This window comes from Camponotus floridanus, unplaced genomic scaffold (genome assembly GCF_003227725.1).
Source record: "Camponotus floridanus strain SB8 unplaced genomic scaffold, Cflo_v7.5 scaffold30, whole genome shotgun sequence".
Classification (NCBI taxonomy): domain Eukaryota; kingdom Metazoa; phylum Arthropoda; class Insecta; order Hymenoptera; family Formicidae; genus Camponotus; species Camponotus floridanus.
The window spans coordinates 1,635,121-1,650,534 of NW_020229437.1; the positions used below are offsets into that span (position 1 = coordinate 1,635,121).

At 23.9% G+C, this 15,414-nt stretch overlaps 3 protein-coding genes across 3 annotated transcripts; all 3 read right to left on the minus strand.

Annotated features, from left to right (window-relative positions):
• Window positions 1-191: 191 nt before the first annotated feature.
• On the minus strand, window positions 192-6,788 carry LOC105259113. The gene is made up of 11 exons (XM_025410227.1): window positions 6,405-6,788; window positions 5,577-5,912; window positions 5,049-5,247; window positions 4,775-4,933; window positions 4,652-4,704; window positions 4,297-4,448; window positions 1,970-2,366; window positions 1,131-1,466; window positions 601-802; window positions 321-479; window positions 192-250 (listed from the first exon to the last, which is right to left on the minus strand). The coding sequence occupies exons 1-11, from the start codon at window positions 6,764-6,766 to the stop codon at window positions 197-199; spliced, it is 2,409 nt and encodes an 802-aa protein (XP_025266012.1). The 5' UTR covers window positions 6,767-6,788; the 3' UTR covers window positions 192-196.
• Window positions 6,789-8,600: 1,812 nt separating this feature from the next.
• Window positions 8,601-10,730, minus strand: LOC109610061 (odorant receptor 94a-like). The gene is made up of 5 exons (XM_025410197.1): window positions 10,353-10,730; window positions 9,590-9,925; window positions 9,155-9,356; window positions 8,807-8,962; window positions 8,601-8,728 (listed from the first exon to the last, which is right to left on the minus strand). Exons 1-5 carry the CDS (start codon window positions 10,712-10,714, stop codon window positions 8,675-8,677), a joined length of 1,110 nt encoding a protein of 369 aa, XP_025265982.1. The 5' UTR covers window positions 10,715-10,730; the 3' UTR covers window positions 8,601-8,674.
• Window positions 10,731-13,303: 2,573 nt separating this feature from the next.
• LOC109610238 (odorant receptor Or2-like) lies at window positions 13,304-15,132 on the minus strand. Its single transcript, XM_020028496.2, has 4 exons — window positions 14,799-15,132; window positions 13,766-13,970; window positions 13,435-13,590; window positions 13,304-13,365 (listed from the first exon to the last, which is right to left on the minus strand). The coding sequence occupies exons 2-4, from the start codon at window positions 13,958-13,960 to the stop codon at window positions 13,309-13,311; spliced, it is 408 nt and encodes a 135-aa protein (XP_019884055.1). The 5' UTR covers window positions 13,961-13,970; window positions 14,799-15,132; the 3' UTR covers window positions 13,304-13,308.
• Window positions 15,133-15,414: the final 282 nt, after the last annotated feature.

Consider the following 15,414-nt stretch of genomic DNA (forward strand, 5'->3'; position numbering starts at 1 on the left):
TACATTTTATATATGACAAAATTTTTTTAAATTAACGTTAATGGAAAAAATTTTCAGTAAAAATAAAGATATTTTAGATATATTTTAAAAATATTTCTGATTATTATTAATAAAAGATATTAATTTTTATATTTCGAAGTATGGCGACTTCGTAACAATTAAATATAAACGAAATAACTTCTATTTAATTATATTACTATTCTTGAGTTTGATGTAGCAAGTTGAAAGCCGAGTATGACATCTTAAGCAACTGTAAATTTATTTACAACTTAAATATTATTGATGTTTAATTTCTATCGTGTTAATTAATTGATACTGACAGCTACAAACGAATCAAGATTTAATGTCAGTATGTACATGCTATTAAATTCGATGGGGATTGTTGAGCGCTTCATAATGAGTAGAAGATCTTTTTTGCAGTTATTGCTAAGTGCCGACCATTCCACTTTGTTATAAATATTATTTGCCAAATGAAGACTCTACAAATAAAGATGTTTTGCAATATTATACATTATAAAATAATATCAATATTTATCTTAATTTTCTATTTTTCGTTATATCTTCGTCTAATCTTTATTTTATTATTTTAGAGTCATATACTTTTGTCTTGACTTCGTTTCCGAACCAACAATAGATAAAAATTTGCGCTAATATAGCGCCCATATATGTCATCAATGAAATAAAGATTACGTAACTCGATGTCGTTGCCATTCGATACAAATTCGAACATAACACCAACATGCTCACCGCAAACTGTAGAGCAATTATTTTTGCGAACATGTCATTCACCGTGCACGCATATCTACGGTTGAACAAGGGTTTCTTAATCGATTTCCTGAATGGCCTCGAAAATTATTAGCAAATTATTAAATTTGCATTACTAACATATTAATGACAAAATCAGTTTTTATCTTTTCTTCTTATTTCATTTACGAAGGAGCACGAAAAATCAGTACGATTCAAGAATCCAAAAATAAAGATAATAATAAAGCAATTATTCTTATTATTGCTTATATTATTTAGCGAACGATTGATAATTTTTATAAAGTCGTGACTCTATTTTATACAGTTCAAATTTTAAAAAAATAATTTTTTGAATAATAAAATAATAAAATTATTAAAAAACTAACTCAAAGATATAATTATGATGACGAACACAGTCGTGCAGGATATGTTGACTGTGCGTAATTTTTGTCAATCGATACTCCAAAATTTCAAGCTGACAGCAGATATACAACAAAAGTCCGCAAATTACACTCTCACAAGCGACGTTTACTATACCCGAAGTTGCCATGCCTATCAATTGATAAGTGTACACAAGAAAGTATATAACAGGGGATGAATAATCGAATGGCACCCATGCTTTGTAAGTCAAGTTTCGTTTTGTGAATTCTGTGAAAACAGATGTCACAACTACCGATATGATCGCCATCAAGACGAGACTTAAATACCGCAATGTATTATTCCTATAAAATAATTATAAAGATTATTTTAATTCATTTTCTTATATTTAATCTCTGATTTCTATTGAATCTATTAATTTCTTTCTGTCTTTTCTCTTCTCTTTTTAGATATACTACTATTATATTAAAATATAATATTTATATTTAAAATATTGGTTTATTATTATTCGTAATATATTATTATATTTCCGAAAGTATTGTCTTATACATTTTTTCTTTCATAAATATAAGAATAGTTTTTATTTCAGAAAATTATATATAATAATTGTATTTAGAGAAATTAAATTACGTCATGTATGTTATGTGAGATATTATTTGTATAAAATTATCATAGAAATATATAAGCATATAAATGTCAATATATTCTAAAGCATTGCTCTAAAATATTTAAGAACAGAATATTTTCCTAATATTTACGAAATTAATTATCAACATATGACTGATGCATTTATTAGATATTACATAATTTAACTGACGCAAATTTGAAATGATATAATGATACTTACTCTATCATCTTCTCAAATTTTTGTTGAATCATTGCTTCGTGTGTTTCACATATTGCAAAAGGTTTCCTGGTAAGAACGTTGATTACAACCATAATTTTTTTTCGATCTATCCACATATAAACTTGTTTATAGCCTGCGACGAATACGGTCAACATCATGTACAAAGAATCGGTGAATTCATCAGAATTATCAACATTGAATATGATGTTCATAAATTGCGACATTGCAAATGTACATAATGCAGAGAAGAGAAATATGGCGTGAGTTTTATATACTATATGTTTAAATAATGATGTCCATGAAGATGGTTGCCAACATCCAGCCAATGCACAGATTAGAAATGTAAATTTCAACACTCGCATTTCAGCTTTTTTAATGCAATTTTGTCTATTAATAGCTATTATTTATTAATTATATTAATTTTTATTGTATGATTAAAATATCTTAAAAAAATAGAGATTTATAATTAAAAGTAAAATAAATTTATTGTGTGAAACAACTCATTAAGAAAAAGCTTATAATAGGAAAAATATTATCTATATATATATATATATATATATTTTTTTTTTTTAAATATTAATTTTTAAAGTTTAATGACGAAATATTTGATATATTGCACATTGTAAAAATGCAAAAAAAATGTATATTAAAAAAATTATTATTTAATATTATCAGATTATGTTTAAAAAAGTTTATTCATGTTATGTGTGGAATGCATTTCTATTTAAAAGTTAAACATTGATTTATGTTATTTCTTAATATTAAAAACTTTTAAATATATTTAATAGTATATATATATATATATATATATATATATATATATATATTATGTTTACTACAAAAATTGTCTCACTTTCATAATTCACTGCACAGCAAACTATTTGTATTTTATATTTAATTCTGTGATAAAAACACAAATTTAATTTAATAATTAGGTATAAAACATTATTTCAATCCTTTGTCATACTTTTAAATGACAATGGAATCGGAAAAGAAAGGGATACTGAAATTGTCTATAGTCTCGCGATGCGACTTTCTGATAATAATACTGCTCGTTGCATTCATTATGTCTATCTCTATTTTCTTTTTCTTATTGTCATATCGATATAAAAAGGTTCTTATGCAATAATCTTTTCATGAAGCTCGAAGCAAAATTGTTTCGAGATATTTGTCTTACTAGAAAATTGTATAATGTAGTTATTTTCATAAAGACAATGAGACAGAAAAATATTACATGTCAATATAAACTTCTCGGAATAAATTAACCTATTGTATGAGGAAATACTTTGATACAACTTTTTTAGTGTATATATATATATATATATATATATATATATATATATATATCAAGATATTATACTTATTTATTGCATTGTTCATTTCGTTCATATATATTATTTTAATATTAAATAACGAATCATTAGCTATTTTATGAAACCTTAATACTAATCTATACATTTGCTTGGATAATATTTTTACGATCATATGTGTATTAGCGCATGTATGTATGTACATCGAGATATCATAAGATATTCTTTCAGCTATTCTTTCGATTACTATTAATATAAATTCTTATATTCATATTCTGTTCTCGTCAAACATAAGTAGGGTAAAGCAAAATTTCTAACTGTTTTATTTCTCTTGATGTGCTTTATAAAGCATCACATTAACAGTTGTACATACACAATGCAATTTAAAAAATTTTTTTTTATGACATGTTATTTATTTATACATATTTTTCTCTTTTAAAGTAATTATTGCTATATCCCATGTTACAATACAATAATTCAAAGTATTTCAATAAAAAATTAATAATTTTAGCGTCGAATATGTTTGTTACGTAATAGAAAATAAAATTTTAGAAAAGTTTGAGTGTAAAAATATTTAATTTGTTAAATAACATGTTAAATAACATGTCTGTGTTCAATGGCTCATATTAATTCTGACGTTATTATTTAGAATTGTCTTTCCTTTTTTTCTGATTTTTAAATAAATAGTAATATAAAACTCCTCAAAAGTTTATAGATTTTTTCAAAATTATTTAGTCATATAAAATAAGAGAGAGGGAGAAAAAGAAAGAAAAAATAGAAAAAGAGAAAGATTATTATATTTATTTTTGCATGTTTTTTACATAACATTTAGCAAACGTGGTAGGATAACAAATTAAATAAAAACAATAACAATCTCTGTTACTGATCATTATTATTTTTGTGTTTGATGCAGTAAATTGAAAATCGAATATGACATCTTAAGTAACTGTAAAAAATATAAATTATCTAAATTTATTTGAAATATTTATAATAATCAGCAAGTATTATCATTAATACTGACAGCCACAAATGAGTCGACATTCATTATATGAGCACTACTAAACTGGATGGGAATCATTGCACGCTTCATAATTAATACGAGAGCTTTTTTATTGCTATTGCTAAGTGTTAGCCACTCCATATTATAAACGTTATTCACCAATTGAAGACTCTACAAATAAAAATATATAACATAATAAATTACTAACATAATAAATTACAATTATTCGCAGAAAATACTACACTTTTCTATTTTGAATAACTTTTATTATTATTTAATGAATTAATATATTTTTTATAATATTTAACATTTATACAAATAACTTCGTAATAATTAAATATAAACGAAATAACTTCTATTTAATTATATTACTATTTTTGAGTTTGATGTAGCAAGTTGAAAGCCGAGTATGACATCTTAAGCAACTGTAAAGTTATTTACAATTTATATATTATTGATGTTTAATTACTATGGTGTTAATTAATTGATACTAACAGCTACAAACGAATCAAGATTTAATGTCAGTATGTACATGCTATTAAATTCGATAGGGATTGTTGAGCGCTTCATAATGAGTAGAAGATCTTTTTTGCAGTTATTGCTAAGTGCCGACCATTCCACTTTGTTATAAATATTATTTGCCAAATGAAGACTCTACAAATAAAGATGTTTTGCAATATTATACATTATAAAAAAATGTCAATATTTATTTTAATTTTCTATTTTTCGTTATATCTAAACTTTATTTTATTATTTTAGAGTCATATACTTTTGTCTTGACTTCGTTTCCGAACCAACAATAGATAAAAATTTGTGCTAATATAGCACCCGTATATATCATCAATGAAATGAAGATTACATAACTCGATGTTGCCATTCGATACAAATTCGAACATAGCACCAACATGCTCACCGCAAACTGTAGAGCAATTATTTTTGAGAACATGTCATTCACCGTGCATGCATATCTACGGTTGAACAAAGGTTTCTTAATCGATTTCTTGAATGGCCTCGAAAATTATTAGCAAATTATTAAATTTGCATTACTAACATATTAACGATAAAATCAGTTTTTATCTTTCCTTCTTATTTCATTTAAGAAGGAGCGCAAAGAATCGGCACGATTCAAGAATCCAAAAATAAAGATAACAATAAAGCAATTATTCTTATTATTGCTTATATTATTTAGCGAACGATTGATAATTTTTATAAAGTCATGACTCTATTTTATACAGTTCAAATTTAAAAAAAAAATAATTTTTGAATAATAAAATAATAAAATTATTAAAAAACTAACTCAAAGATATAATTATGATGACGAACACAGTCGTGCAGGATGTGTTGACTGTGCGTAATTTTTGTCAATCGATATTCCAAAATTTCAAGCTGACAGCAGATATACAACAAAAGTCCACAAATTACACTCTCACAAGCGACGTTTACTATACCCGAAATTGCCATGCCTATCAATTGGTAAGTGTACACAAGAAAGTATATAACAGGGGATGAATAATCGAATGGTACCCATGCTTTGTAAGTCAAGTTTTGTTTCGTGAATTCTGTGAAAACAGATGTCACAACTAGCGATATCATCGCCATCAAAACGAGACTCAAATATCGCAATGTATTATTCCTGTAAAATAATTATAAAGGCTATTTTAATTCATTTTCTTATATTTAATCTCTGATCTCTATTGAATCTACTGATCTTCTTCTGTCTTTTCTCTTCTATTTTTGGATATACTATTATTATATTATTTATATTTAAAATATTGGTTTATTATTCGTAATATATTATTAAATTTCCAAAAGTATTGTATTATACATTTTTTCTTTTATAAATATAAGAATAGTTTTAATTTCAGAAAATTATATATAATAATTGTATTTAGTGAAATTAAATTATGTCATGTATGTTATGTGAGATATTATTTGTATAAAATTATCATAAAGAAATACGTAAGCATATAAATGTCAATATATTCTAAAGCATTACTTTAAAATATTTAAGAACAAAATATTTTCCTAATATTTACGAAATTAATTATCAACATATGACTGATGCATTTATTTGATATTACGTAATTTAGTTGATGCAAATTTGAAATGATATAATGATACTTACTCTATCATGTTCTCAAATTTTTGTTGAATCATTGCTTCGTGTGTTTCACATATTGCAAAAGGTTTCCTGGTAAGAATGTTGATTACAACCATAATTTTTTTTCGATCTATCCACATATAAATTTGTTTATATCCTGCGACGAATACGGACAACATCATGTATAAAGAATCGGTGAATTCATCAGAATTATCAACATTGAATATGATGTTCATAAATTGCGACATTGCAAATGTACATAATGCAGAGAAGAGAAATATGGCGTGAGTTTTATATACTATATGTTTAAATAATGATGTCCATGAAGATGGTTGCCAACATCCAGCCAATGCACAGATTAGAAATGTAAATTTCAACACTCGCATTTTAGCTTTTTGCAATTTTGTCTATCAATAGCTATTATTTATTAATTATTTTAATTTTCATTGTATGATTAAAATATCTGTTAAAAAAATAGAGATTTATAGTTAAAAGTAAAATAAATTTATTGTGTGAAACAACTCATTAAGAAAAAGCTTATAATAGGAAGAATATTATCTTATTATTTGTTTAATCAAGTCTTTTTTAAGTATATATTTTCAAGTATATATATTTCATTTTTTTTTATTTCACAAATATATATATATATATATATATATATATATATATTTTACTTTAAAATATTAATTTTTAAAGTTTAATTACTAAATATTTGATATATTGCACATTGTAAAAATGCAAAAAAAATTTATATTAAAAAAAGTTATTATTTGAGATTATCAGATTATGTTTAAAAAGATTATTCATGTTATGTGTGGAATGCATTTCTATTTAAAAGTTAAACATTGATTTATGTTATTTCTTAATGTTAAAAACTTTTAAATATATTTAATAGTATATATATATATATATATATATATATATATATATATATATTATGTTTACTACAAAAATTGTCTCACTTTCATAATTCACTGCACAGCAAACTATTACTATTTTATATTTAATTCTGTCATAAAAAACACAAATTCTATTTAATAATTAGTTATAAAACATTGTTTCATTCCTTTGTCACACTTTTAAATGACAATGGATAATCGGAAAAGAAAGGGATACTGAAATTGTCTATAGTCTCACGATGCGACTTTCTGATAATACTGCTCGTTGCATTCATTATGTCTATCTCTATTTTTTTTTTCTTATTGTCATATCGATATAAAAAGATTCTTATGCAATAATCTTTTCATGAGGCGCGAAGCAAAATTGTCGAGATATTTGTCTTACTAGAAAATTGTATAATGTAGTTATTTTCATAAAGACAATGAGACAGAAAAATATTACATGCCAATATAAATTTCTCGGAATAAATTAGTCTATTGTATGAAGAAATACTTTGATACAACTTTTTTGGTATATATATATATATATATATATATATATATATATATATATATATTTCAAGATATCATACTTATTTATTGCATTGTTCATTTCCTCCATATATATTATTTTAATATTAAATAACGAATCATTAGCTATAGTTTATGAAACCTTAATACTAGTCTATACATTTGGATAATATTTTTACGATCATATGTGTATTAGCGCGTGTATGTACATCGAGATGTCATAAGATATTACAGCTATTCTTTCGATTACCATTAATAAATCCTTATATTCATATTCTGTTCTCGTCAAACATAAGTAGGGTAAAGAAAAATTTCTGTTTTATTTCTCTTGTTATAGATGTGCTTTATAAAGCTTCACATTAACAGTTCATACACAATACAATTTAAAAAAAATTTGTTTATGTTATGTTATTTATTTTTAGATATTTTTCTCTTTTAAAGTAATTATTGCTATATCCCACGTTACAATACAATAATTCAAAGTATTCAAATAAAAAATTAATAATTTTAGCGTCGAATATGTTTGTTACGTAATAGAAAATAAAATATTAGAAAAGTTTGAGTGTAAAAATATTTAATTTGTTAAATAACATGAATCTTTGTGTTCAATGGCTCATATTAATTCTGACATTATTATTTAGGACAGTCTTTTCTTTTTTCTAATTTTTAATAAAAATAGTAATATAAAACTCCTCAAAAGTTTATAGATTTTTTTCAAAATTATTTAGTCATATAAAATAAGAGAAAGGAAGAAAAAGAAAGAAAAAATAGAAAAAGAGAAAGATTATTATATTTATTTTTGCATGTTTTTTACATAACATTTAGCAAACGTGGTAGGATAACAAATTAAATAAAAACAATAACAATCTCTGTTACTGATCATTATTATTCTTGTGTTTGATGTAGTAAATTGAAAATCGAATATGACATCTTAAGTAACTGTAAAAAATATAAATTATCTAAATTTATTTGAAATATTTATAATAATCAGCAAGTATTATCATTAGTAATACTGACAGCGACAAATGAGTCGACATTCATTATGATTATATAAGCACTACTAAACTGGATGGGAACCATTGCACGCTTCATAATTAATACGAGAGCTTTTTTATTGCTATTGCTAAGTGTTAGCCACTCCATATTATAAACGTTATTCACCAATTGAAGACTCTACAAATAAAAATATATAACATAATAAATTGCACAATTATTCGCAGAAAATGCTACACTTTTTCTATTTTAAACATCTTTTATTATTATTTAATGAATTAATATATTTTTTATAATATTTAACATTTATGTAGATAAAATCAATTTAAGCAAGATATATATATATATATATATATATATATATGTATATACTTTTAACTTGACTTCGTTTCCAAACCAGCAATATATGAAAATTTGCATTAAGATGGCACTTGTATACATTATCAATGGAATAAGGCTCATATAATCTGTTGCCATAGCTATTCGATACATATTTGAGCATACTACCAACATGCTTACCGCGAATTGAATCGCGATTATTTTCGCAAATGTGTTGTTTATCGTGAATGCATATCTATGAAATTAAAAGATATAATAAATTGATATCTTAGCAAATAAATTGTGATGTTATTCACAAATTGTTGAATTTATTGGAAGGAAAAACAAACGAAATTTATTTGCAATATTTTATATTTGTTTATTTAATAATCGCTTCAATCATTTCTCTACTATTTAAAAAACAAATTATTATTTATGTATTTTGAATATTTTTATAACAATTTTGACAAAATAGTTTAAAGAACTAACTTGAAAATATGATTATGATGATTAACACAGTCGTCTAAAATGTTTTGACTATACGAAAGTTTTGTCAATCGATACTCCAAAATTTCAAACTGGCAGCAGATGTGTAACAAAAATCCACAAATTAAACTCTCACAAGCGACATTAACTATACCCGAGGTTGACATAGCTATCATTTGATGAATGTATACAAGAAAATATACAGTAGAGGATGAATAATCAAATGGCAACCATGTCTTATATGTCAGATTTCTTTTCGGTAAATCTGTAGAGACAGACGTCGAGATTATCGATAAGATCGACATTATAACAATGATTAAGTACCGCCGTGTATTATTCCTATAATATGATAGTAAAGATTTGTTATAGCCATGCATTTTATAAAATTAATTTGTTGTTACATTCATTGTATTTCCCGGATTTTTATTTATAATCATTTTTTATCTTTTTATTTATGAATATAGGAATATTCTTTATTATTTTTAGAATATTCCTATATTTATAAATAAAAAGATAAAAAATTATTATAAATAAAAATCCGGGAGATACAACAAATGTAACAACAAATTTATATATATATATATATATATATATATATATATGAATATAGGAATATTCTTTATTATTTTTAGAATATTCCTATATTTATAAATAAAAAGATCAAAAATGATTATAAATAAAAATCCGGGAGATACAACAAATGTAACAACAAATTAATATATATATATATATATATATATATATATATATATGTGTATATACTTACGTTGTTAATGTTTCAAATTTCTGTTGAATTATTATTTCGTGTGTTTCATATGGTGCAAAAGGTTTCTCGGTAAGAACATTTATTAACATTTTAATATTATTACGATCTATCCACATATAAGCTTGTTTATAGCCCGCTACAAGTATGGTCAACATCATATATAAGGCATCGACAAATTCATCAGAGTTACCGACATTTAGTATAATGTCCACAAATTGGGACATAAGAAATGCGTATAATGAGGAGATCAGAAATGTTGCGTAAGTTTTATAAATTATATGTTTAAATAACGATGTCCATGAAAGTGGCTGCCAGCATCCAGCAAGTGCGCAGATTATAAGTGTAAATTGCAACACATGCATTTGAACTTCTCTAATGCAATTTTATCTATATCAATTGCTATTTATTAATTGCATTATTTTTATTATAGCCAAAATATCTTTCTTTTAAGATAGAAATTATATACAGAAAATAATTTATATTAAAATACATTAAAAATTAGAATTCTTTTAAAAATTATAATTTTATTTTATTATATTTATGCGTTTAATAAAGTATCAAATCAGCTTTAAGTATACTTTTTTTATGTATTTCGCAAATATATTTTACAAAGAACGTAAAATATATTTTATGTTTTCAAATTTAATTGATATAAACTTAATTATATATTAGATGTTTAATGTTAGATAGTGAAATACTTATACTATATAGTTTGATTATATAAAAAAAATTTTTTGTTAGAAAACAATCATCTCTTTTTATTATTTATTATATGTAGAATATTGTATGGCATTTTCTAAAGTTTCATATATTTTAATGTTAAATTTTTTAATATATGATATGCATTATACTTACAATTTTTTTTGTCTATTCTCTTGCATAAACTATTTATATTTACATTTAACTCTCTATTGTCAAATTAATTTAAATTGTTCGTATAATTTTTAAAAACATTATTTGTTTTTAAGTTCTTTGCCTTAAATAACGATGGATAAATTAACATTGAAAGAAAAAAATACTAAAAGTATCTATAGTTTCATGATATGATTTTCTGATAATAATGTTATTCTTGCATTCCTATGTATTTCTCTTTTATCTATGATATTCTAATACTTACACATACAACTTGCAAAAATTATCCCGCGTAATAATATTTTCATAAAGACAATGAGACAGAAAAGAGAAAAAATAAATTTAAAATAGAGCATTAGTATGAACAAGGAAACTTTGAAATTATATCTCTCTCATTGTACATTAAGATATTACATTTACTATCTACTGCATTGTCCATAATTTTATCGGATATATATTCTTCTAATGTTAAGTATTATTAGCAGAACGTAACGAATCATTAGCTATAGTTTATTTTAATGAAATATTAATGTCGATAATCCATATACTCGCTTAAACATTTTTGTCATTATATCGACTGGAGGTCGAAATATCAGAATACTACAGCTAAAACTTTATTTAGTATCAATTTTTCTTAAGCTCATTTTTCTTCTTGTCTAGAATAAGGAAAAAATATTATTAATTTTAAGAAAGCAAGACATCTATGCTCTAGCTTCGCGATACGATCTTTTGACAACGACACTGTCGGTTGAACTTCTCTTATTTATCTCTGTCATTATCATAATATTAATCTTGCGTGGAATATTATTTTCATGAAACATGTAGATAAGTATAGTTGCATTTTTGTCACACGCGATGGGGTGAGTAATATTTTTATCAAGTGGAAGGCAAAGCGGATATACTTTATAACTCGATATAAAAGTTATTTTCAGCTGAAGTTGGGCTTATAAAATTTACTATTATATTTTATTAGAATGTGATGATGAATACAATCACATCTGGTATATAACTCATTAGTGATCTTGAATAATCAACTGGAATATCGTTGTAAATCCAATAGTAATCCTAAGATAAAATAATTAACAGTGAATGAATGAAATCTATCATCTGGTGATGTACAATATCATGAGATTTCTTATCATTGCGATTAGTCTACCTTCATATAATGAAACATTACTCTTGATGTTCATGAATAAAAAAATCGAACATACACGTTCCGATTGTTTGATTTTCATAGATATTGGAATATATAATGTAACGTTGTTTTTAAATATCCGTTTTTTAACATATAACACATGTTGGACTTGCAAATTTTTTAGTCGCGTTATTTAAGCATAATATTATACATCATGAAACCTAGCTAAATTGTTATCACGCGACGAAAGTTAGAAATATCTTATTTGAAGGTATGTATATGCTTGATATCCTTTTCTGATGATGTTCTTCTCCTTTTATATAAAGTATTCACAATATTATTGAAATATTAGAGAGATTCTTATAATATCCATTATGCAATAATATATTGTGATTTAGCCACATGTAATATTTTATTCATATTTGCATATATGTTTCAATCAATGATTTCTGCTAAAACAATCTTTTAAAAAATAAAATTATAGAAATAATTCAACATTATAAAATTCAATAATGAAAATACTAAATCTCGTTCCTTGAAACATACATCGAAAATAAAGCGTAAGTTTATATTAAAAATTTAAATACTGTATTAAATTAGTTAAATACAATACCATTTTATAACATAATATTAATGAGTATATATTAAGCTGTAACTTTTGATCAATATTATATAGAGAGAAATATATTAAAATGCAACATCAATAATATATTTGCAGTAATTCTCTATTTATATATTCGAATATATTCTCTCATAGACATGCATTTTGTATAATCTTAGTTTGACTTACTGTTTCTACTTATTACTTTTTATTTAATACATCTCAACAATTTTGTGATATATTTACTAAAAAATGTCTCATTATAAATAATTAATTAATAAATTACTATTATTTTCAAACAACAATCAAAATATGAAAATAATAGATTAAATATACATAACAGTATATTTTTAATTTTCTGTTACATATTATTGTTTCTGCGATTTTATTAGTACATTAAAAAGCGAGTATGATGTCTTGAGCACCTAAATAATTATATAATCAATGAGCAAATTAAATGTTTATTACTTGCAAAAAAATTTTCTCATACAAACCATCACGAATGATTCAAGATTCATTGACATAATATTTGCGCTACTAAATTCGATTGGTATCGTCGCACGATTCATAATCATTAAAAGACCTTTTCTCATATTGTTGTTAAGTATTGTCCATTCTATGTTATAAATATTATCCGATAATTGCAGGCTCTGTAAATTGTATATATGATAAAATCGTACATATCAATATATCAATATATCAATATATACATATATATGAATATATATTAAAATAGAAAGAGAGAGAAAGAAGGAATAATGTGTTTTTCTGTTTAAATTGTTCTTGCAAACGTTATTGGCTATAAATTTAAAATTAGTAAGCTACCTTCAGTTTAACTTCATTGCCAAACCAACAGTAATAAAAAATTGGTGCCAGTGTACACGATATAATCATGAGATTTTGTATATAAGAAATGATAGTGGATGATGTTAAAGCCATATGAATCAAATTGTAGCACATTACCACTGTGATCATTATAAACTCGCTAGGAACTATTCTAGCAAAATTTTCATTCACCATATATGAGTATCTAAAATTAAAATAGTTTTAATAGATTATACTTATATATCAACTTTTCAAAACATTTTAAATCAATATAAATTGTGATACAATATGTTTAAGCAAATCAAACGTATGAAACATATATTATTTTTTAATAACGATATACTACTATTTATTATAATAACGATATACCACTATTAGAAATATATTAGTTTTTGCTTGGAAAAAAATGTTAGTAAATTTTGTAACTTTTAAAGATTAATACAAAGATACATACACAGACACACACACACGCACATCATATTTTACATTGTTTTGCACAGAAAAACATAAAATAATTTAAACAAACATTTCATTTTTAATATGAAACTTTTAATATATAACATTAAAAATTGACATTTAAAATATGACATTAAAAATTAATATATTATTAATATATTATTATTATTACAATCCAGCATTACATATTTTAGCTTCTAAAAAAAGTTTTAAGTAAAACGGAATATAAAATAATAAAATTGCTTGAAATGCTAACTTTTTGAATTATTTATAACTATATTTTGAGGCATATGTATGTGAGGAAAATGAGAAAAATCCAAAAAAGTTGTCCAAAAAAATGAATCGAATATATTAATTAATTTCAATTTTGCATGTATGGATATTAAGTAACTCTAAAACAGAAAATCTGATTTTTAAAAACCAAAAATATTTTTACTTCTTTCTTCCTCATTGATAAGTAAACTTTTTCCTGATTTGTTAGTAGTAGTCATTAATAGAAAATTCCAATAAGATATATATATTATTTCAGAGATGTACACGATAGATAGTATAATATACTAAGTTTATGAAGACTTACTCAAATATACGTATGTGGTGATGTATGCAATCGCGCAAGCTTTCTTGAGCATTCACAATGTTTGATAAGCGATATTCTAAAATCTCGATTTGGCAGCAAATGTGTAATAATAATCCGCAAATAAAACTGTCACATGTAGGATGAACAAGACCGATAAATATTAAAGTCAATATCTGATGAATGTATACGGGATAGAATAGCGCGGAAATTGTGTAGTCAAACGGTATCCATGCTTTGTACAATAACGTTCCATTCTTGAAATCCGTAAATAACGAAAGCAAAATCAGATAGAAACTGGTTACGAGGACGAGGACTAAATAATATAATGTATTATTCCTATAAAAGCAGGACTACGATGTTTACTTTTTTCAAAAATTATTATTAAAGAGATATTAAAATTCTTTTTTCCGCAGAGATGAATTAAATTGCTTACAATACACATATGCAATCTCTCTTAATTGCATATATTTTAATTTAATTTACATTTTAATTTAATATATTTTTAAGACATATATGTTTATATATAATAATAAAATGTTAAATACGAAATGTTAAATACTTACGTTATTCTTTTGTTAAATTTTTCTTGAATCATATTTTCGTTCAGATCCAATGG